The sequence below is a fragment of the Pleurodeles waltl genome, chromosome 9, assembly GCF_031143425.1.
Source record: "Pleurodeles waltl isolate 20211129_DDA chromosome 9, aPleWal1.hap1.20221129, whole genome shotgun sequence".
In the NCBI taxonomy this organism is placed as follows: Eukaryota; Metazoa; Chordata; class Amphibia; order Caudata; family Salamandridae; genus Pleurodeles; species Pleurodeles waltl.
In genome coordinates, this window is record NC_090448.1 from 327,557,699 (window position 1) to 327,582,328 (window position 24,630).

Below are 24,630 nucleotides of genomic sequence, written 5' to 3' on the forward strand. Positions count from 1 at the left end.
GAGTTACCATTGTGACGCTGTACATAGGTAGTGACCTATGTACAGTGCACGAGTGTAATGGTGTCCCCGTACTCACAAAGTCCTGGAAATTTGCCCTGAACGATGTGGGGGCACCTTGGCTAGTGCCAGGGTGCCCACACACTAAGTAACTTTGCACATAACCTTCACCAGGTGAAGGTTAGACATATAGGTGACTTATAAGTTACTTAAGTGCAGTGGTAAATGGCTGTGAAATAACGTGGACGTTATTTCACTCAGGCTGCAGTGGCAGGCCTGTGTAAGAATTGTCAGAGTTCCCTATGGGTGGCAAAAGAAATGCTGCAACCCATAGGGATCTCCTGGAACCCCAATACCCTGGGTACCTCAGTACCATATACTAGGGAATTATATGGGTGTACCAGTATGCCAATGTGAATTGGTAAATTTAGTCACTAGCCTGTTAGTGACAAATTTGGAAAGCAGAGAGAGCATAACCACGGAGGTTCTGGTTAGCAGAGCCTCAGTGAGATAGGCATCACACTGGGAACACATACAGGGCACATACTTATGAGCACTGGGGCCCTGCCTGGCAGGGTCCCAGCGACACATAGACTAAAACAACATACATACAGTGAAATATGGGGTACCATGCCAGGCAAGATGGTACTTTCCTACAACGGGACACCTGGATGTTCCAGTACAAGAGGGGAGCCATTGGTGTGCCTGGTTTGCAGTTGTACTTTAATGCAGCACAGTGCCAATTCCCATATCACTGGTATCATGCAGAGGCCCTCCTGTCCTATATGAGGCCGGAGATAGAAAAAGCAGAGAATGTCCCTCTGCTTGCTATACTCCCTAAGGGCATCCCAATGAAGCCTAGAACATTCAGACATTGTCTACTACCAGCTTAGCAATGTGAAAGCTCCTCTGTCGTCTTGGCAAAGGTATCGTTTATTCACCCCCTCTTACACTGGCATACACCCCTTGGCTAACCCTCACGCAAAAAAGACTAGTTCAAAGTACTTTAGTGCACCATAACTTACACTCTATTGGAGACATCTTCCTGGACGGTTGTGTCATCAACCACACAGATGATGTCTATTTTGGGAATGCCACACACATGGACCACTTTATACTTCAATGCCTGCACAACATGCTACATGCTAGCGTACTCTTCCACCTGCTATTGCCAAATGTCTTCTCCCTACTGACATTAGTCATCACTACCACAGGTGGGGCAGGCCTGGTCTCCAGACCATACCAGGCATGTGTTGCCTTAAAACTGGAGTGCAACAGGGGGGTAAGGGTGGCCCGGGAGCGTGATCTGGGCCTTTCTCTGCCTGAGAAAACCTGGTGATACTGTTGCACATCACAGACATGCTATTGCACTATACATTTCTACACTGGGCATGCACCATGCCAAACAACCTGGCCAGAATGACCCCACAAGGTCATCCTAGCGCTCTAAATGCTGAGCAGATTATGCTAATTTCATTCACCTAACCTGGACTTGCCAACACTTACAGACATACTGGATGAAAATCCTCTCTCTAGTATCCACCATGATGGCAATTACCCTAACACCTAACCCCTTGATAGCCTTTCTAGTGTACGTCAGGGATATCTTGTCAGGCATACGCAGACTCACCACCATTGCAGCAAAACGAGGGCGGGTGGTACATTGGGACAGTAAACACTGTCCCTTTGAGACCAAATGGCTGAAAACCACGATCTATTGTGACACTGCTAGTGCAGTATGTGCTGCACTGCAACCGCCCTCGTCAAAGCCCAAGGACATCTATCAACCACTGCAAGACTATTTGCTGACAATTGACTCCGATGTGCACATTTCAGTGGATGAACCAACCTTCCCTCTGAGTTACTGCCCACTTACCATGCATGCCGCAGCACCTGCGACCCAACCAAATCCATAGGTAGCCCCACCAAATGTCCCTTGGAGATCAATCATCTGACATATGCGTATGTTTGCAAAAATCGTTTAGAATGTAACCCTGACTGCTAACATGTTATTAGTATTTGATTTCTGTCTGCTTGTCATGTAGACATTTTCCTTTATTTTATCTGATGTTATGAAACTGAAAATGATAAATAAAGCTTTTTAAAAAAGGCTGTGTTGTCAGCTGTCCATCAGACTTACTGAGCAATGAACAAAGTACGAACTCTACACAGAGTGAATTTACGGATGTTTAAAACAACCATATGGTGTTGGCTTACAGTTTTTCAGAAAAATAAGTAATTTCCTAAAATCTATTGAACTCAAGATTTTGTGTGGAGTCATTGTTAATGAGCGACAGCCAGGTTGGACTCTATCAAAGCAAGCCCATTTGAATAAAGCTTCCAGGCTCATACAAAACTTCTTCAGAATTTCTGCAATGATACAATTCTCCCGTTGTCCCTCTATTATTGATAACCTGTATACTTAACAATTGTTGATGTGCTCGCTAGAGTGTTGGGCTGCCTTCTTTAACCATTTGATCATCACTCACCTTAACATTGACCACTTGCACTTTTTGCAACTAGATATTTTCAGCACATAAATGATTAAATTGTGTGTTTTTTAGCCTTTAGGTGTGACCGCAGGGGCCGCTTTGCTAAGGAAAGGATGCTGTGGCGCAGTAAGAGTAGGAGGCCCCGGGTTGGTTACACAAGATCATATGTGCACATGCATGTGCACCCATGTAAGGGCTGCGCGGGGAGGGTAACTGGTGTGCGCAGCCCAAGAACTGCACTTAGGGATCCTGGCGCAGAGGAACTATGTGGAGTGGTTGGTGACCTGGATTAGGCCTCATAAAATGGGTGTACACAGAGGAGGGATAGTCAGTGTGCTTACTGTATTTTTACTGTAGGGACACTCCAGTACATGTCAACAACAGTGTGCTTACTGTCTTTTCACTGCATTCAATGTCAAGGGGAAATAATGGCCTAGGGTGTAACTCAGGTCCCCTAGGGCCCACAGAGACCAGAGTCGCACCAATCTACACTGTAACCTGTATGAAAAGAATGATGCAGTAGGTTTCAAAAGCATAGTTGTACAACTTATGGGTCATCCAGGAATGCCATCTTTCTCTGGCTCAGCTCAGGATGAAGGTCAATTACTGCTCTATCCAGCTGCCTGAGCTGGGCCTTGCATCAATCAACCAGCTGTTAGGAACGAGGGAGGGTCTCCTTATAATCTGGGACCCTTCTAGGCCAGGAGTAATATGACGACACCAGAACCATCCAAATCGGCCCTTAGGGGCCTGAGATTTCCAAAGGAGAAGGTCTGCAACCTTTGACCTACTTCTGAGCGAGCAGTGAAGCGTGTGGGGATCCGCCTCTGCTCCAGTCAATGCCCCTGGCGTGGGCCAGGTCACGGGCCACCCCCAAAAAGAAGTAAAGCCAGGAGCCGCCTTCGTGATCCCCGTGAAGACAAACATAGAGGGACCCGGACCTTATCCCAGGGCCCCACTGAGGAGGAAAACAGGTAGCGCCATCGTGTTCCCCATGAAAATGGCGGAGGGGGGCCCCAGACCCCATCCCAGGGCCCTGCCAAGAAGAAAAGTCGTGGGACGCCGTCGCATCTCCTGTAAAGATGGCCGCCGGTTGAGGGAGAGCCGGTGGGGCACCACAAGAAGACAAAGTCGAGGGGTGCCATTGCACACCCCATTAATATGGCAAGAGGAGCTCCGGACCCCATGCTGGGCCCCACGAAGAGGTCTAGAGTGGGGCACGCCATCACGCTCCCTGCTGTGGCGAGGGGGGCCCCGGACCCAAATCCAGGCACCCTGTTGCGTCTGGAGAGGAGGGGGGACTACCGTAGCAGCAGGGGCAGACACCAGAGGAAAGGCCGGCTCCTGCGGCAGCACCTGAAGGTGCCAGCTTTGCAGAGAGCCGGTGGGAGCGCCAGGGATGGGCTCCTCCAGCCACTCCCCAACACCACTCACCTCATGGGGGTGTCCGGGTGGGACTGGACACCCCCCAACCATGAGGGCAGCGAGGAGTGGGCTCCCCGTGCTGCTCTCCATCAAGGAGGCAGCGTGACGGGGGTGTCCGGGTGGGACTGGACACCCCCCAAAACACAAGGGCTGCCAGGGGTAGGCTCCCTGTGCTGCCTTCCTACGATCCCAGCAATAGGGGGTTGCCCGATTGGGAGCAGACACCCCCCAATCGAAAAGGAACGCGGCGGCCCAAGACAGCATGAAATGAAGCAGAGCGGCTCTCCCCGGCACAACAGGAGAGCCGCTCATCAAATATGCATACATCCCATAAGGCCTTGCAAGGGCCAAACCTTCCTGAACACAGTGCTCATCTCGTGGTGGCCCCAGGAAGATGGGATCACCACCAACCAAGTGCCCATGGCGAGGGGGAGCTGCAGGAACAGCGCAGCGTCCCCCCAACGCAATGTTTTTCTCCCCACCCTAGGTTGGGTGGGACAAAGGAGATATAAACCCCCAGGGGTTACAACCAAATGTAAAGCATCAGTATCTTGGAACTTTTATTCTTGGCTTGTGTGACTGCATTTTTTAGGAGTGTAGGAGGGGATTATTCTAGACTAATCAAGAGTATGATATTACATCAGGGTAATCAAGAAATAATCTAACAGTAACCTAAAAGTCTTCTTTACTGTTTAAAATATTTGAACAAGTCTCTATGTGTTTCTTGTAATGCTGATTTATATAATGAGACTGATAACCACTCTCTTGCACAGTAGATGTGCTTTTTTGTCAGATTTTGGTGCTTTCACTCTACATTACTGGCAAATGTTGCATTGGGATACCAGGGACTGTTTTGCGAAATGAGTTGTTGGACTATATTTCCCCTAGGGGGAGACATGAGAGATTACCTAATGTGTTCCAAGGGTAATTCCATCAATTTGTGTATATTTGTAAATGGTTGCATAGTAACTGAGTAGTGTGTTTATGTATCATAAATGTACTTTTACTTTATCAGAAGAAAAAGTACAGACTGGACAATCATTTATTGAGTGCCTGTCACGGTTTTCAATGGGCTTACCGTCGAAGTTGAGAAGAGTTGGGGAACGGCCCCGGTTCCGGCAGGTTCTGCTCTGGCCGAGGTAGGGGCGACCCCTTCCGGTAGCCACGGTGCTGTTTGACAATAGCAAGCCACTACAGTCCGTGCCCTCCAGAAGGAGTCCCAGAGGAAAAACCCCAATAGGGTAAAAAACCTCCAACAGGAACTCCCTGAAACAGAAGGAGGACACCAAGGTGTTAGAGCTGAAGATCCGGAGTACAGGAAGACTGGAAACGAAGACAGGTCAGGAAATACTGGATTCACAGGAAGAAACCAGTCAGAGCGTGACTACCACCAAGGAGTGTTGCAACGCAATGAACAAGCAGCTGAATTCCCCTTATATACCTCTAGACAGGAAGTAGGAAACAGGAAGTAGAAACACCACCATCTTGGATTGGGGAAAAGAGTATAATAGTGAATCAGGTACATGCGTCCAAACAAAGAAAAATAATGCATGCTGGGAAGAGAGGAAGTGGGTAGCATGCTGGGAAAGGGAAAAGGTCTGCATAAAAGCACCATCATGTGCAAGTATCCGGCTTTTGCCTGTGCATGCTGGTAAGTGCCCAAAGTACATACTGTCCAAATGTAAAGCGCACTAATGCGCTGTGCGCGGCAGGATCTAGACCCAACTCGAGGTCGACCCGCACACAAGCCGCGGCTTCCCTCGCGGCTTGCATGCAGGCCGCGGCTTCCCCCGCAGACCGCATGCCGGCCACGGCTCGCACGCAGACCGCGGTAGAATGCCGCGGCGCGGCCGCCTGAGCCTGCAGCCGCGGCCGCCGCCGCGCCGCAACAGTGCCATGCTTGTGTGTTCATGAATAGGGATTACTAACCCACACCACCTCCCTTGAGTAAGCCTTGGACTGCTCTGCAACGCTACTCTATGAGAGTCAAGCACTACAATGGGCTGTTTGGTTCCCAGTGGTGGTCGTGTGCGGACCCATTACTTGTGCAGGCCACAACTAATGACCCACCTTCCAACAGAATCCTACACCTTGTAGTCCCCTGTAAAGTGCTACAACACCCTGCACTGGTGTGAGAGGTGCTATAAAACAAATACATATGACAGAGAGGCTATGGAGAGATGAGGCCCTTATGGTTTTACTTCCTTTCCCTGTAACATTTATGTGAAAAAGCTTTCTCGCTCTTATGTACCTAACAAACAAAAACAGAAATCACTTGAGAAATGTAGAATCTGACCTGAGGATTCAACTTTCCTAAATAAAACCAAACATTGAAAAGTTAGTCACCGAGATGCAGCGCCAACCCTACCATTAAAATCTTTTGATTTTGGCATATTTTTTTAATACAAAATAATTATATCTTTAGTAATTTGAGTATTTGTTCGGTGTGTACTTGTTTGTTTATTCTTTTTAATTACTGTTTTAATGTATGAAATGTAAATCGTACATACAGCGCGAACTCTCCCCGAAGGTATTTTAGTGCTTTACACAAACATACGTTACATTACACAAGGACATAATCATTTTTGGTGGGCAAAAAGAGATTAAGTGATTTGCCCAAAATCAAAGGATATTGAGTGGACGCCGACATTCAGACCCGGTTCCCAATTCCAAAATTAGCAGTTCTGACCCTTACTCCGCATCCTCTTCTGTGATTATGACACTCTTTTGTTTTCTCATATCATTAATTTGCTCTCCACCCATTGTTGTTATTGTTTACAATTGCTCATTCATTCAGACTTTTGGGGTTTGTTGTTTAAGTGACTGTTGATTCCTTTGTTTTCGTCGCTGTATTTTCCTCCCGACTTATATTATCCTCGTTTCAAATTTCACAGAACTCTCTAGGCAACTCGGTTTTTGCTGCTGCCTCAATGGATCTGAAACCCATGTGGTTCTTTTTTCAGGTGGCTCTCTACAGCAAAGCCTGCAATACAACAATCTAGTGCAGTGTATGGGAAACCTGTAAAGTGTACCTACCTTCACAATTCGTGTTAATAATGACAAATTTAAAAAAAAGACCTTTCTACTATAATGATTTAAAAAAAAAAAACACTCATTTATCGAACACTTACAATTGACAAAGTTACATCAGCAGTGCATTTAATCTTTCTGAAGAGCTGCAACCCTTATTGCGTGGCTTTACACATTAACCTACTATTCTGAGTCCCCAAATTTGTCATGTGCAGAAAGTAAAGAATTTGTGAAGAAACAAGTATCAATTTGATTAATCTTCTGTGCAATGCCCTATGGGGTCCGTCTGCTAGACAGCTGGGGTGTGCCCACCTGACCACAGGGTACTATGTTGTCATATGGGGAGGTGATTCCTATGTATGCTTGCCCCTATAGCTGGCAATCGGTGTCAGTGGTGTTTGGGGTTATAATGCCTTGAGTAGCATATCAGGGGTGTACCTTTGAGCTGTACATTTATTTTCTTTTAATGACTTACTTTTTTGTATAGCGCTTCGTATCGCACATCTGCTATTTCTAAACTCTGTAAATAATAGTTGTTACAATTACCCAGTACAGAAATTGTTGTATGTTGAGAAATGTGGAATTACCGTGGGAAACAGGGTTTCTACACCTGACTACCAGTACATACCCCATTCGTGGGTTTTATGTCGTTTGCAGACAGTGCTTAATTTGTTAAAGTGCTGAGGATCAATGTTTGGCTCAGAAGCCTGGGGTCGGCGCTTTTGAATGTTGGTGTGCTAATATCAAGGCTGTGTAGTCTCCATTCAACTTCATGTCATTTTAATCAACCACCAGACACTCCCTGCCCATTATTTCACTCTTGCAGGTTCCTGCTTTGTCCCTTTGACACGTGCTTTCGGGGTGTCCTGTCTTTCTCCTCCTGCTTCTTTCATCCTAGTGTATTTTTCATTCTTTCTCTGGATCAAAGTATCACGAGGAAACGTAAGTGTCGGTCCCCAAAATTGGGTGCCAGTGGGCACCACCTGCAACCACTGGCTCAAATTAAGCACTGCCTGCCCATTTTGCGAGCTTTTAACACATGAAATGTCGGAGAGAGAAAGAAGTTGATCTGTTTTTATTGTCTTACAGTTGCACTGAGACATTTCGGTGTCATGTAAGCCATGAGCCCAAGTGATTCATAAATGTCAACAGAAATCCATATAATTTCACCAGCATCATAGTTCTTACGTGGAAGAAAGATTTGTGACTCACTACTTGTTTAGCAATCAAGTTGGAAAAACATATCCGCGCTTTGCTTTCACAGCTGACAGTCTGCCTGTTAGACTATGTCTCCTTCCTGTACATTACCAAAGGTGTTAAGTACACTTTTTTGCTCATTTTCAGGACTTTGATGGGAGAGCAAAGGACCCGGGTGAGTGTCATTTCAATGTATTTATATTATTTTAGATAGTCCTCATACCATAAACTATTTGGCAACTTCTTCTAAAGTTTAATGTTGTGTAATCTCTATTGCTAATCACGAAGGAGGTGAGCAAGGAAACAGTAAGGCCGAAGGAAGGGAGTACACATAAGACATCATTTAGAGGGGCCTACGACTGTGGCATTCAGAATGCTGCCTAGTATTGCTCTAAATAACTTATTACTGCATTACAAATGTAATAATATCATATCAAAGCACAAAAACTAATGGCCCTCATTGTAAACTTTTTCCTGGTGATAGCTGCGCACAAATAAATGTGGAAATGATGTAACTTCCTAGTAATGCATGTAAGGGTCTAGATCAGTATTGATACTGAATCATACTCTGTATGTTAACGCATGCTTTCTCCCACCTCAACTGAAGTCACTGTGTGGCACCTAAAAACTGTAATTCCTAATGGGGCTGATAACTTCTGTGACTTACTTTCAACCAGTCCTCATTTTTAAGCCAACACCAGTAAGCATCAGCGCTATAAGGATATTTACTTGTTAAAAATGATCTATCTGGTTATTTTGTAGGGATTGTATCTCAAAATGTAGAGGAAAACAATTGAATAAGGCCAAAATATTCAGAAAAAAGGTTTTATGAACGTTAGTATACATGAGTAAGTATAGCGTTACTATCCTTAAGTTCACATATATGTACCTTCGCAATATATATATATTTCAAGGTACGTACATCTGGAGTGAAAAATAGTAAATCTATACTTACCAATATTCACTTACTTTCACAATATTTTGGTTCTCGATAGTTAAGCCTCAATACTGGGCATCCAATCTTATTTTTCCTCTTTATTTTACTTGCAATCCCTATGAAATAATGAGATAACGAATCAAGACCATTAAATAATAAAAGCCCACCATTGAGATCCGAGTTTGTGATGTCATCTCTCCCATAATGTCACATTACCGAATCAAAGAGATTTTCAGTTAGGATGACCACTTCACTCAAGGTCTCTAGAATACTTTATATCCAGTTCTGGGCTTTTCGTTCCACAAAACAGTGCATTCTGGGAGCTGTGGCTTTGGTATGTTTCAAATTTTACTTTGCATGCACACACCCCTTACCAATATCTCTAAGAAAAGTATTAAATTCGGTGGTTGATGTTAACGCATTGCACATCCGATTTCGGTAAGTCTAAGTGTCAGATACAAAGAAATATAGTCATGTGGAGGGTGCCAGCCTGGTAGGTAAACCCAACCACCACGGGTTTCAAAGTGCACGAAAACACAGGTGGTCCTGTAAAAGAGCCACCTATGTCCTGCGCTGTACTAGACAAAATGTAAAGGAAGAAGGCGACCATGGCACTCCAAACTCATGGAACCGAGATACGTAGAATAACAGAAAGATTTATTGGTAAAACTCCATGATGATACTTTCCATATCTTATGATCAATACATGAAAAATTCAGTAACAGCCTGTTGATACATGAATAATAATGTCCATATGTAGTGACCAATACATGCAAATTCGGTAACAGCCAACACGTGTTTCGTCCTCAATGGACTTCTTCAAGGCTGGAAACAAAGACAAATTGGAGCTCTTAAACAAAATAAAATCATCTACCAACCGGTAGGTAACATTTATGGGTAAAACCCTTGATTTTAATTTAGAAAAATAGTAAGAGGTGAGCATTAGGTAAAAGTCAAGTGTAGATACCCATTACGAATAATGTGCAATCCGGATAGAGAAAGACCATTTGTTCGTGAAGTGTTGAGTCCAACGAGTAATCTTTTAGATAATACAAATAGTGGGTGACAGTGAGGATACCCAGACTTAGCAATTAGTGAATAGTGAAGATAGTGACACCCATACAACAGGACAAAGAGGTGCGCTGCGGGGGGTGTAAGTTTTTATCAGAGAAAAAAAAAAAAAGGGGGTCGTCCTAGGATTTATATTCCATGCACATATGTGATATATCATGGCGCCCATTGGCATATGCAATTACCTCATGAACTGAAATTGTAATTAGGAATCACAATGTTTTCGTTGGAGTTCCAAGTGAAAATTCTGGAGTGGTAGAAAAAGCCCAGAGAGATAATACATTACTAATGTGCAGGGCTCATATGAGTCAAGTATAAAGAGGAGAAATATCAGAGTCAAAAACGCGACCTACCAGGGAGACCGAGGGGTTCTCCGTCATAGTAACAAAGTCCCTTAATAATCCAGAGAAGAGTATTATAATACGCGAGTAGTAAGTATAAATATCGAGTGTGTACGTAGTAGGAAGAACACTCTGATTGTGGCCTTGGTGAGAGCAGTCTGTAAAAATAAAGCAAGGGATAGAAGGGAGAAAGCATTCCAATTATAAACGTTGCATACGACCGGGAGCATCAGCTTTTACAACAAGTACGGCAAATTCTAGTTAGCTATAAAGTAAGCGGGAGCGACAACAGAATTACGAACAAAATTCTATCAGGAAAAACGGGTCCTTGAAAACCTCGCTCTAGGTCAGTCCCGCAGAAAATAAGCGCCACTCACTATAAATAAATAGGGTTAATCCCCTGCTAAGTAACCAAAGTTAAATTAGCTTCTAGTAACGTGCACTGGGGCGTGTTGTAAAAGGGGAGTAGATCCCATTAATATAATCAGGTTAAGAATCTGATCTATACCAACTAAGGAGAAAAAAAAAAAAAGTAGAAGCACTTACCAGTGTTTCCCCAGAATCCGGGAAACTAGCACACCAGTGTGTGTGCACGAGACAAGCAGCGCGTGCTAACACTGCTGTATCATGTCCGACAGCAGAGCGTTTGAGGAGTGTCGGCATATGTATGCGCATACTCCGAACATAGAAACAAAAAAGGGGACTAGCATCTAGTCCGCATTGGCGCGTGGGGATGAAAGCTCCATGGTGGGAGCACTCCATGGACGCCATGTTGGAAGAAAATAAAGCGGAAGATAGAGTAAAAAGTGCCACGATGGTTAGGTGAGCGACCATGGTCACATTAAGTTAGAAAACAGGCGAGTGGGTTCCACTGATAAAGCACACGGAAAATGAAATGGTGCTAGCATGAAGGCCAGATTCACCCGACTAAAAGCACCCTTGCTCAAATATGATTAGTCCACGAGTGCTGTTCAATGCGAGGGTAGGAAAAGCAGAAACAGGGTGCATGCAAAGTGAATTAAGTGAAGAAGAGGAAAACAGAGGGAAGTAAACAACAAAACGGTTGGTGAATGCATGAGATACAGTCGGGAAATTATATACATATACTGTACATTATGTAGAGAATTTGACATGGTGTTTTAACAGTATTAACGTACTAAATTTGAAATGTAAGTATAAATTGGATGGCACAAAAAACAACAACAAAGACATTCCTAAATTCATAAAACAAGACAGAAATCGGAAATGTCCAGAGGATTATTACAACAACCAATGGTACAGATTATTCATAATTGTGCCAATTGCCTACAATACACAGAGGATGAAACCAAAATTGCTATGAGAGTTGTAATGGGCATTACAATGTTGCTATAAATAAGAAATAGGCTGGGGGCACACATACTGTTTTTGGGTTGTCTTTTCATTTATTTAATTTTCAATCTTTTACATATAGCCTAACTGAAACGGCTAGAAAACACTGTGTAGAAACCAGAAGTTGGAATCTACTGGTGGACAGATGACTGATAAGAGGATGACATAATAAGAAAGTGAGGTATTGCACCTTCTTTAGAGAAAAACATGAAGGTCCTTGTTCATATTAAGGCCCTGCTCTACTGCTCGTAGCTTAATGATCCACCTGCTTTCAAGGCGTCTAAGGGCCAAAGTGCGGTTACCTCCTCGAGGCAGCTTTTTTACGGAGTCAACTCTGTGGACAGAAATGCCCAGGACTTCTCTACGTCCATGTGTCTCGTTATAATGGGTCGCAGAGGGATAATTAATGTTTGAAGAGCGAATAGCCCTCAAGTGTTCTTGGATTCTCTCTTTCAAAGGTCGGATGGTGCTACCCACATAGATGAGTCCACATGTGCAAACAATGCAGTACACCACAAAACTTGTGTTGCAATTAATAAAATGCTTGAGTTTATACGTGACTTGTGTGTTGTATCGGAAGTTCACTGTCTTATCTTTGATGTATCCACAAATATTACAGTGTCCACACCTGTACGTACCAGGTGGTGGTTTGGGCATCCAGGTGTCCCTATTCTCTGGTGGCAAAAAACTATGACATAACTTGTCCCGTAGGGTGGTGCCTCTCATGTAAATAATGCTAGGGTTAGTGGTACGTCCATTTTTTAGAATGTCGTCTGTTAGTAATGTAGACCAATGTTTACGTACAGTCTTGTAGATTTGGGAGCTGAGTGCACTGTGTTTTATAACCAAGGATATGTGTTTCTGTGACCCAGTCTTCTTTTTGTCAGTAAGTAAATTGGGACGTTTCACTTTCATGATCTTATTAACAGCTTTAGTCAGGGTCTGAGGATGATAACCTCTGTGCCTAAAACGTTGTTCCATGTTGTGTAATTCTTTGCGGAATGTCAGTTCCTCACTGCAGTTGCGTCGAATCCTGGTAGCTTCCCCATATGGAATGGCATCAATTTGGGATTTCGGATGTGAACTAGTGGCATGCAGTAACGCGTTGCATGCTGTGGGCTTTCTGAAAAGTCTGGTACATAATTTACCGTTCTCTATGTAGATAGTGAGATCAAGAAAGTTAATGCAAGATTGGCTGGCCTCATGTGTGAACTTGATGTTGAGTATGTTATTGTTAAGATGCTCTGTGAACAGTAGGAGTGAATGTACATCACCTGACCAGAATATCAAGATATCATCAATGTACCTGCCCCAATATAAGATGTGTTGTGTGAGGGGTGGAGGACAGGAACGCCACACATGTACTTTTTCTAGGTAGCCCATATAGAGGTTGGCATACGAAGGGGAGAATTTAGCTCCCATTGCCACCCCCTGTATCTGGCGATACCAGCATCCATTGTGTAAAAAAACATTGTTGTCTAAGACTACACTTATAAGGTCCATGAGCATGTTTGTATGGTCTAGTAAGGCAGCATCCCTAGTATCTAAGTAGTGTAGGATGGCAGAAAGTCCTTCTGTCCTCGGGATACTCGTGTACAGAGAGGTGGCATCCAAAGTCACTAAATAGTGACCGTCCGTCCAGTCGTAGTCAGTGATTTTACATAGTAGGTCTTTGGTGTCCCTGATGTAAGAGGGTAGATTCCGCACAAAGGGCTGTAGGAAGATGTCTATGTATTCCGATAGTTTCTCCGTGGGAGAGCCAATCCCGGAAATGATAGGTCTACCCGGGGGAAAAATGCCCGGTTTATGTATTTTTGGTAGGATATAAATGCACGGCGAGGTGGGTGTGTCATTATACAAGTATTTAAACTCCATGTCAGATGACAGATCCTGGTCCAGGTATGCTTGGAGTTTGCGTAAAATGCATCTATTTACTTCCGGCATGGGATTGGAAGTGAGTTTGAGATATGCAGAGTGATCTGATACTTGTCGATCTACTTCTGAGATATAGTCCGCCCTGTCCATGATCACGATATTCCCACCCTTGTCAGCTTCTTTGATTATTATGTCGTTACAGGTACCAAGTGAGATTAAGGCTTGTCTTTCAGCCAAGGTAATGTTGTGCCAGGAAATGGATTTATGTCCCGACAGATATTGTTCCTCCATATGGTATAGCTCACTGGTAACCTTGTTACAGAAAGAGTCAATCGCAAAGTCCCTAGGAATTATGGGTGTGAATTTGGAGCTTGTCTTGAGACCACTAAAAGTCCTAGGATTGGTATCTATGCTCAGGTCAGTAAGAATCTCTGTTAGTGTAGGTGCGTGTCCCTCCTGATGTTGAATTGAGAGTAACGTTTGGATGTCCTTAACGTCCTTGATGGTCATAGTACTGGGAGTGTGGAGTGGAGTAGTAGTTACCCTAGCCCTAGTGTTTACATCATAGAAGTATTTGTAAAGTTTACATTTGCGGATAAATTTAAAAAGACTTACATGGAGTTCTGTGAAGTCTGGAAGTGTACTGGGTACAAATCCTAAGCCTTTTTGGAGCATGTTGGTTTGGTCGGGGGTCAGGATTTTAGAGGATAGATTAACAATAGAGATGGCATTTAAGGTATCATTCTTGGGGTCCGGGGTGTCTATCACTGTTGGGCACTGCGAGTAGTCGAGCGTGTGGCTACTCCCTCTAGGCGTCTGTTTGGGTTTGCACTTGTGCTTCCCCCGTCTGGTGGCCTTGTAGTTACTTCTTCCCTTCTTTGCATTTGTTTTTGGCCTCTCCGGAATCGCTCCAGTTCCAATAAAAAAGGGGATCTATGTGAGGTGGAAGGCAAAGGTAGTTTTTCCCTAGTGTCTTCACTAGTTCCACTGGAAATGCTGTTAATAAGATCATGAAAGTGAAACGTCCCAATTTACTTACTGACACAAAGAAGAATGGGTCACAGGAACACATATCCTTGGTTATAAATTTATTGGAACTGGAGCGATTCCGGAGAGGCCAAAAACAAATGCAAAGAAGGGAAGAAGTAACTACAAGGCCACCAGACGGGGGAAGCACAAGTGCAAACCCAAACAGACGCCTAGAGGGAGTAGCCACACGCTCGACTACTCGCAGTGCCCAACAGTGATAGACACCCCGGACCCCAAGAATGATACCTTAAATGCCATCTCTATTGTTAATCTATCCTCTAAAATCCTGACCCCCGACCAAACCAACATGCTCCAAAAAGGCTTAGGATTTGTACCCAGTACACTTCCAGACTTCACAGAACTCCATGTAAGTCTTTTTAAATTTATCCGCAAATGTAAACTCTACAAATACTTCTATGATGTAAACACTAGGGCTAGGGTAACTACTACTCCACTCCACACTCCCAGTACTATGACCATCAAGGACGTTAAGGACATCCAAACGTTACTCTCAATTCAACATCAGGAGGGACACGCACCTACACTGACAGAGATTCTTACTGACCTGAGCATAGATACCAATCCTAGGACTTTTAGTGGTCTCAAGACAAGCTCCAAATTCACACCCATAATTCCTAGGGACTTTGCGATTGACTCTTTCTGTAACAAGGTTACCAGTGAGCTATACCATATGGAGGAACAATATCTGTCGGGACATAAATCCATCCCCTGGCACAACATTACCTTGGCTGAAAGACAAGCCTTAATCTCATTTGGTACCTGTAACGACATAATAATCAAAGAAGCTGACAAGGGTGGGAATATCGTGATCATGGACAGGGCGGACTATATCTCAGAAGTAGATCGACAAGTATAGATCACTCTGCATATCTCAAACTCACTTCCAATCCCATGCCGGAAGTAAATAGATGCATTTTACGCAAACTCCAAGCATACCTGGACCAGGATCTGTTATCTGACATGGAGTTTAAATACTTGTATAATGACACATCCACCTCGCCGTGCATTTATATCCTACCAAAAATACATAAACCGGGCATTTTTCCCCCGGGTAGACCTATCATTTCCGGGATTGGCTCTCCCACGGAGAAACTATCGGAATACATAGACATCTTCCTACAGCCCTTTGTGCGGAATCTACCCTCTTACATCAGGGACACCAAAGACCTACTATGTAAAATCACTGACTACGACTGGACGGACGGTCACTATTTAGTGACTTTGGATGTCACCTCTCTGTACACGAGTATCCCGAGGACAGAAGGACTCTGTGCCATCCTACACTACTTAGATACTAGGGATGCTGCCTTACTAGACCATACAAACATGCTCATGGACCTTATAAGTGTAGTCTTAGACAACAATGTTTTTTTACACAATGGATGCTGGTATCGCCAGATACAGGGGGTGGCAATGGGAGCTAAATTCTCCCCTTCGTATGCCAACCTCTATATGTGCTACCTAGAAAAAGTACATGTGTGGCGTTCCTGTCCTCCACCCCTCACACAACACATCCTATATTGGGGCAGGTACATTGATGATATCTTGATATTCTGGTCAGGTGATGTACATTCACTCCTACTGTTCACAGAGCATCTTAACAATAACATACTCAACATCAAGTTCACACATGAGGCCAGCCAATCTTGCATTAACTTTCTTGATCTCACTATCTACATAGAGAACGGTAAATTATGTACCAGACTTTTCAGAAAGCCCACAGCATGCAACGCGTTACTGCATGCCACTAGTTCACATCCGAAATCCCAAATTGATGCCATTCCATATGGGGAAGCTACCAGGATTCGACGCAACTGCAGTGAGGAACTGACATTCCGCAAAGAATTACACAACATGGAACAACGTTTTAGGCACAGAGGTTATCATCCTCAGACCCTGACTAAAGCTGTTAATAAGATCATGAAAGTGAAACGTCCCAATTTAATTACTGACACAAAGAAGAATGGGTCACAGGAACACATATCCTTGGTTATAAAACACAGTGCACTCAGCTCCCAAATCTACAAGACTGTACGTAAACATTGGTCTACATTACTAACAGACGACATTCTAAAAAATGGACGTACCACTAACCCTAGCATTATTTACATGAGAGGCACCACCCTACAGGACAAGTTATGTCATAGTTTTTTGCCACCAGAGAATAGGGACACCTGGATGCCCAAACCACCACCTGGTACGTACAGGTGTGGACACTGTAATATTTGTGGATACATCAAAGATAAGACAGTGAACTTCTGATACAACACACAAGTCACGTATAAACTCAAGCATTTTATTAATTGCAACACAAGTTTTGTGGTGTACTGCATTGTTTGCACATGTGGACTCATCTATGTGGGTAGCACCATCCGACCTTTGAAAGAGAGAATCCAAGAACACTTGAGGGCTATTCGCTCTTCAAACATTAATTATCCCTTTGCGACCCATTATAACGAGACACATGGACGTAGAGAAGTCCTGGGCATTTCTGTCCACGGAGTTGACTCTGTAAAAAAGCTGCCTCGAGGAGGTAACCGCACTTTGGCCCTTAGACGCCTTGAAAGCAGGTGGATCATTAAGCTACGAGCAGTAGAACAGGGCCTTAATATGAACAAGGACCTTCATGTTTTTCTCTAAAGAAGGTGCAATACCTCACTTTCTTATTATGTCATCCTCTTATCAGTCATCTGTCCACCAGTAGATTCCAACTTCTGGTTTCTACACAGTGTTTTCTAGCCGTTTCAGTTAGGCTATATGTAAAAGATTGAAAATTAAATAAATGAAAAGACAACCCAAAAACAGTATGTGTGCCCCCAGCCTATTTCTTATTTATTGCAACATTGTAATGCCCATTACAACTCTCATAGCAATTTTGGTTTCATCCCCTGTGTATTGTAGGCAATTGGCACAATTATGAATAATCTGTACCATTGGTTGTTGTAATAATCCTCTGGACATTTCCGATTTCTGTCTTGTTTTATGAATTTAGGAATGTCTTTGTTGTTGTTTTTTGTGCCATCCAATTTATACTTACATTTGAAATCTAGTACGTTAATACTGTTAAAACACCATGTCAAATTCTCTACATAATGTACAGTATATGTATATAATTTCCTGACTGTATCTCATGCATTCACCAACCGTTTTGTTGTTTACTTCCCTCTGTTTTCCTCTTGTTCACTTAATTCACTTTGCATGCACCCTGTTTCTGCTTTTCCTACCCTCGCATTGAACAGCACTCGTGGACTAATCATATTTGAGCAAGGGTGCTTTTAGTCGGGTGAATCTGGCCTTCATGCTAGCACCATTTCATTTTCCGTGTGCTTTATCAGTGGAACCCACTCGCCTGTTTTCTAACTTAATGTGACCATGGTCGCTCACCTAACCATCGTGGCACTTTTTACTCTATCTTCCGCTTTATTTTCTTCCAACATGGCGTCCATGGAGTGCTCCCACCATGGAGCCTTCATCCCCACGCGCCAATGCGGACTAGACGCTAGTCCCCTTTTTTGTTTCTATGTTCAGAGTACGCGCATACATATGCCGACACTCCTCAAACGCTCTGCTGTCGGACATGATACGGCAGCGTTAGCACGCGCTGCTTGTCTCGTGCACACACACTGGTGTGCTAGTTTCCCGGATTCTGGGGAAACACTGGTAAGTGTTTCTACTTTTTTTTTTTTTCTCCTTAGTTGGTATAGATCAGATTCTTAACCTGATTAGATTAATGGGATCTACTCCCCTTTTACAACACGCCCCAGTGCACGTTACTAGAAGCTAATTTAACTTCGGTTACTTAGCAGGGGATTAACCCTATTTATTTATAGTGAGTGGCGCTTATTTTCTGCGGGACTGACCTAGAGCGAGGTTTTCAAGGACCTGTTTTTCCTGATAGAATTTTGTTCGTAATTCTGTTGTCGCTCCCGCTTACTTTATAGCTAACTAGAATTTGCCGTACTTGTTGTAAAAGCTGATGCTCCCGGTCGTATGCAACGTTTATAATTGGAATGCTTTCTCCCTTCTATCCCTTGCTCTATTTTTACAGACTGCTCTCACCAAGGCCACAATCAGAGTGTTCTTCCTACTACGGACACACTCGATATTTATACTTACTACTCGCGTATTATAATACTCTTCTCTGGATTATTAAGGGACTTTGTTACTATGACGGAGAACCCCTCGGTCTCCCTGGTAGGTCACGTTTTTGACTCTGATATTTCTCCTCTTTATACTTGACTCATATGAGCCCTGCACATTAGTAATGTATTATCTCTCTGGGCTTTTTCTACCACTCCAGAATTTTCACTTGGAACTCCAACGAAAACATTGTGATTCCTAATTACAATTTCAGTTCATGAGGTAATTGCATATGCCAACGGGCGCCATGATATATCACATATGTGCATGGAATATCAATCCTAGGACGACCCCATTTTTTTTTTTTTTCTCTGATAAAAACTTACACCCCCCGCAGCACACCTCTTTGTCCTGTTGTATGGGTGTCACTATCTTCACTATTCACTAATTGCTAAGTCTGGGTATCCTCACTGTCACGCACTATTTGTATTATCTAAAAGATTACTCGTTGGACTCAACACTTCACGAACAAATGGTCTTTCTCTATCCGGATTGCACATTATTCGTAATGGGTATCTACACTTGACTTTTACCTAATGCTCACCTCTTACTATTTTTCTAAATTAAAATCAAGGGTTTTACCCATAAATGTTACCTACCGGTTGGTAGATGATTTTATTTTGTTTAAGAGCTCCAATTTGTCTTTCTTTCCAGCCTTGAAGAAGTCCATTGAGGACGAAACACGTGTTGGCTGTTACCGAATTTGCATGTATTGGTCACTACATATGGACATTATTATTCATGTATCAACAGGCTGTTACTGAATTTTTCATGTATTGATCATAAGATATGGAAAGTATCATCATGGAGTTTTACCAATAAATCTTTCTGTTATTCTACGTATCTCGGTTCCATTAGTTTGGAGTGCCCTGGTCGCCTTCTTCCTTTACATCTCTAAGAAAAGCCCCGCAGTTAGACATTGAGTCATGTGACCAACCAGCTTGTGACCTAATGAAGACACAGGGCAAACCAGAGCTTAAGGAGAACTTCGGTACTATATGTAGCACAAGGAAAATGGTTCCTCTTATAAGCATGAATCAACAAGTGTGTAAAAGCAATCTGAGAAGTGTACAACGGTATAAAACATAATGATGAAATTTAAACAGAAAGGCACTTTTTAAGAAAAAAAACAATATTATAAAACGTGAAGAAGGTGGGGACACTCCTCAGAGAAAATACAATATGACACAAGACATTAGTGCAAGAATAATTTAGATAAAAAAATTTAAGAATATGTACGACTGTGGTCATGTAATTGGGCATGGGACCTGACCAATCAGTGGAAATCAGTTCAGATTGGATATGGCAGGAAGAGATGTGGCCTAGCATTTATAGCTGCTGATTTTAGAACCTGGAGAGCCAGGTTTAAATCCCAGACTTAGCTTAAAGCCTGTGATTCTGACCAAATCACTCAGGGGCATATTTAAGAAAAGTGGCGCTGCACACACTGCAGCACCACTTTTCTTGCGCCTCTTAGCCCCCCCTACTGCCACCATGTGGGCGCCGTATTTAAAATACGGCACATCATGGCGCAGGGTAGGGGGCAATAGAATAATTTTTTATGACACTATTGATGTACTCTGCACGAGTAGGGCCAAAATATTGGTGTTACTCCTACAGAGTGCATAGGTGCCCATTGTAATAAATGACATGCGCCTTTTTAACGCTTGCTCTGAGTGGGCGTTAAAAATGCTGAAAAAAATGACGCAAGGAAATTTCTTAGATTTTCTTGTGCCATTATTTTCAGCCCCCCTAATGGGGGAATGCCCCCTTTGCATACATTATGCCGGGGCAGGCATGATGTAGCACAAAGAGTTACAAAGTGGTGTAATGCATGCATTGCGCAACTTTGTAAGTAAGGCGCAGTGGGTTTGCCCTAAAAATGACACTAATGTGGCGTTAGAATGGCACTAGGGGCTCTTAAATATGCCCCTGGATATCACCACGCCTAAAAACGGGTAACGTTTGGTTGTCCTGTAAAGGGCTCTGATGCCCCTGCGCCAAGATAGCACCATTTAAAACTTGAAAAATAGTATGGAATGTTACTGACATTTTGACCCATTTGAACTCATTAGTAAGTCATCATCAGGACTGCATCCAACTTGCAATGGCACTTTTGAGACTGTACATTTTTAGTGAAATGACGTTCAGGATGATGTTCTGAAGTTTGTGTAGGACACTTTTTATGCCACTGCTTTTTGTTTGTAGAGACCATCTCGTGCTGCAGTCACTCTTCTAGGATTACACATTAGGCACACACAGCATTCCCGCCTCACTCCATGTGGTGTGAAGACGCATTTTCCAGCTATAAGCATTCCTGTATCAAATCTTTGTTCATAAGTGTTTTGGTTGAAGTTTTTCATTCATTTTAAACATGTAAAGTTACGAGGTGACTTCATATTCTCAGAAACAACATATGCTAGCCCACTGTTTACTTTTAAAAACAACTGCAAGTAATACCGCTATTAGAAGTAGGTCACTTGAACAAAAATGACAACATTCAGAATGCACTGGATTTTAAACTGGCGCTGAAAACTGCGTCTAGATTAACCTGGAATCATCCGGAAAGCTAATAAGGTGTTGTCCCAGTAACTTGGAGTGAGTTGGCTACACTTCATTAGGAATTTATGTTGGGTTGGCATGTGTAAATTTACTTTGTTGGCTGATGGTACTGGAGGCTTTAGGCATAAAAAGGTCAAACAAATGAAAAAATACACAAAAAACATTTATGGTACGTGCAGAGGTACAACTCAAAACATTCTTACTGTAAGTGACAACAAAGTAATTTTAAATGAGACCATGCCAAGATAAACTGTGTCACAACCAACTGGCTGCTTAATGAGGATGTCTGAAGTACTTTATCTCACTTGTGAATACAACATGAATGGAAAGTAAAACAAACAAATTGTACTTAACCGGAGAGGGAGGAAGCAATAAAGGACAATCAATCTTGTTGTTGCTTAGTGACCAATAATTTTGCCCAGGGTTTGGAAAGAGACAGCCAGTCACAGGGTGTGAAATTCCAGGAAATGCACTGGCTGAATGTGACTCGAGAGAAAAACATACTTGAGAAAGCATGTTCTGGAGGAGATTGTTCCAGGAACAACCTTTCCATGAAGTTTTCCAAATTAATTAGATTCCTAGGATTTTCAATCCATCTTTGGAATTGACTTCGTGCAGGAACAAATCCTGTTTTTCTAGGGTCATGTGGACCATCTGTATATATGTTATTTGTTTTTTACCCTCCCCCTTAACCCTGCCAGTACCCTAGTACCTGTACACCTATTTAGACATAGTAGCTGTTCACATGTACTCTAGTAACTGTACTCCAGCATATATCCTAGTCTCTGTCACATGTATGCTTAGTTCTATTTCTATATACTAGGTATTCTTCCCTTCCTATACTCTGAATCACCGCCTATGCTTTATCAATGCTATTCTTAGATTTACTATAATGCCCCTGCCCCCACTATATACCATGGTACTTCTGCCCCTATATTTATCTTTACTCCCCCGTATACCTTAGTACCTTTACCCATGACTGTAATCTACTATCCCTGCCTATACCTTTGTACCTCTAATCCAAACTGTGCCCTCGTACCTCCACCACTACTTAGACCCTATACAGCAACCCACTCTCATCTCTATTAAGCCTGCCTCATTTTAATCTTCTCTATTATGTACTTTGTCAAATTTCCTCACATTCGTTTGGGGTTGTCCTTATTTTGGAAATTCACCAAATTTGTGGGTTTATCAGGCTGGCACTTTAAATTTTGAGTTTCTCAGAGAAGTGTGAAGTAGAGCCAGTAAATTAAATCAGTGAAAGGAGATATGGACATTGTGGAATTTCGTTATTCTAATCAACCCTGTAGTGACCCAGGATAAACCCTGTGGCACCTGTATGATTAACATGCGAGTCCGTGTTAATGGAGATAGCGTGATGGCATTATGTGAAAATAATGGAATGTTTATGAAGAATTCTGAACTCTGAACCTATAAATCTATTTATCTATCTATTTATCTATCTATCTATCTACTGAAAAAAATTAAAGGTTAAAGTAATGTTATAGTTAGGTGAATTTCTCAATGACAACGTTAACGTTATGTACAAAACAAAATCACAGAAATTACCCAGTTATAGTTAGCAGCACTAACTATAACTTGCACCCTGCCATGCACTGATTATGACCTCATATATGACATCACCCATGACATGATCTATGACACCATTTAGGCCATCACTGATGACATCATTGATGACATCATTGATAACATCACGGATGACATCTCAAATTACATCATTGATGACATCACTGATAACATCATCTAAACTTTATTTTCTGGCATACCGTTATACAAATTACTATAGCAGTACAGGTCTCGCAGTAAGTACAAAATAGTTCTATGAACATCCATATTTAAAGAGTGTGATCCATCTCACTGGAGGCGCATGGGTGGCTGGCCAGACAATTGCAAGATTGTAGAGTTATAAACTTAATTCTAATCTGTTGTACAGAGTTCTTTTTCATCTTGTAAGTCATTATTAAATGGTAATCTTTAAAAATAAAGTCAGCACATTATGTATATTGTATTAATTAATTCATTTGCAAACTTACAGCTCTCGCGAGACAATCACATGAGCCGAACACACAATCCCATCTGTTGACTAAAAGGGGGATGTACCTCCTGTTTGGCTCTGCAATCTGCAGCAGTGTACATTTGGAATTAAGTTCAGAACAGATTATTTTTGTAGTTCTGGAGAAAGTAAGACAAGTTCTCTATTTTTATGCTCTTGTGAGAGGCTCGCAAGACACCTGGGGGAGACCTGGGAGAGGAAAAATGTCGAAAGGAAGGATTTTGATTGGTTGATATGGATGTCTTTATTTCGTAAAAATATATTATTTCCTTGTTGCTTTATTTGACTATTGGGTTTTTCTGTTGTTAGACCTTTTTGACTATTCTGTCAGCAGAATGTAATCCTCCGATTCAGATGAGAACCCTACTCCTGTTCCTGCAACTCAGCCACCTCTGCCACCCAAGGAGTCCTCGGTGTGGCAATTCTTTTGAAAGGAGGCCTGGTGCGAAAAAAGTATCTGACAAATATGTGATTTGTAATATATGCGAAAAGGAGATCAGTAGAAGCAGCTGGAAAATGCAGTACAGCATAAGTACCACTGGGATGTGGTGACACTTGAAGGCTATGCACCCTCAATGCCTTGCTCGGGCTGCTGTAGCCCGTGCTGCAGAGTTTGATAGCTCATCAGGGTGTTCACATCTTTTCAACCTGGTGATACTGTAGCTGCCCAGGTACTCACCGCTTAAGCAGGTAACAACCCTGCTTATCTGAACAAAGCCCTTTTTTACTGTAATGCAAGCAGATAATTTTTCTTCTGAGACAAGCAGGACTGCGCAAGACAGGATTGCACAGCATCATAAATACCCACTTGGAAAAAGTTTTTTTTAAAAACATTTTTCTCTAGTTTTTTCTCCTCTTTGTTTTGAAGGAGCTGTTGTTTTTTCTGTTTACTCTCAGTTTCCTGCTTTTGTTGTGCACTTTAAAAAAAATTCAAAAAAGTAAAAAATGTTAAAAACACAAAAAAGTTGTTGAAAAATGTAATTAGGAAAGCTCTCTTAAGAGCTTCTCTAAAGTTTCAATATGAATGTTGTTTGTGCTGTCTGGGAAGGGAGACACCTCTCTGCTTAC

At 42.7% G+C, this 24,630-nt stretch overlaps 1 protein-coding gene across 1 annotated transcript in view; it reads left to right on the forward strand.

The window, feature by feature from the left end:
- LOC138258618 (cadherin-related family member 4-like) overlaps nucleotides 1-24,630 on the forward strand; it is a 137,662-nt gene that overhangs the window by 80,428 nt on the left and 32,604 nt on the right. Inside the window, exon 5 of the mRNA XM_069205963.1 lies at nucleotides 8,289-8,316. Within this exon, the coding sequence (XP_069062064.1) occupies nucleotides 8,289-8,316 (28 nt within the window). The remainder of the gene's footprint in view (nucleotides 1-8,288; nucleotides 8,317-24,630) is intronic.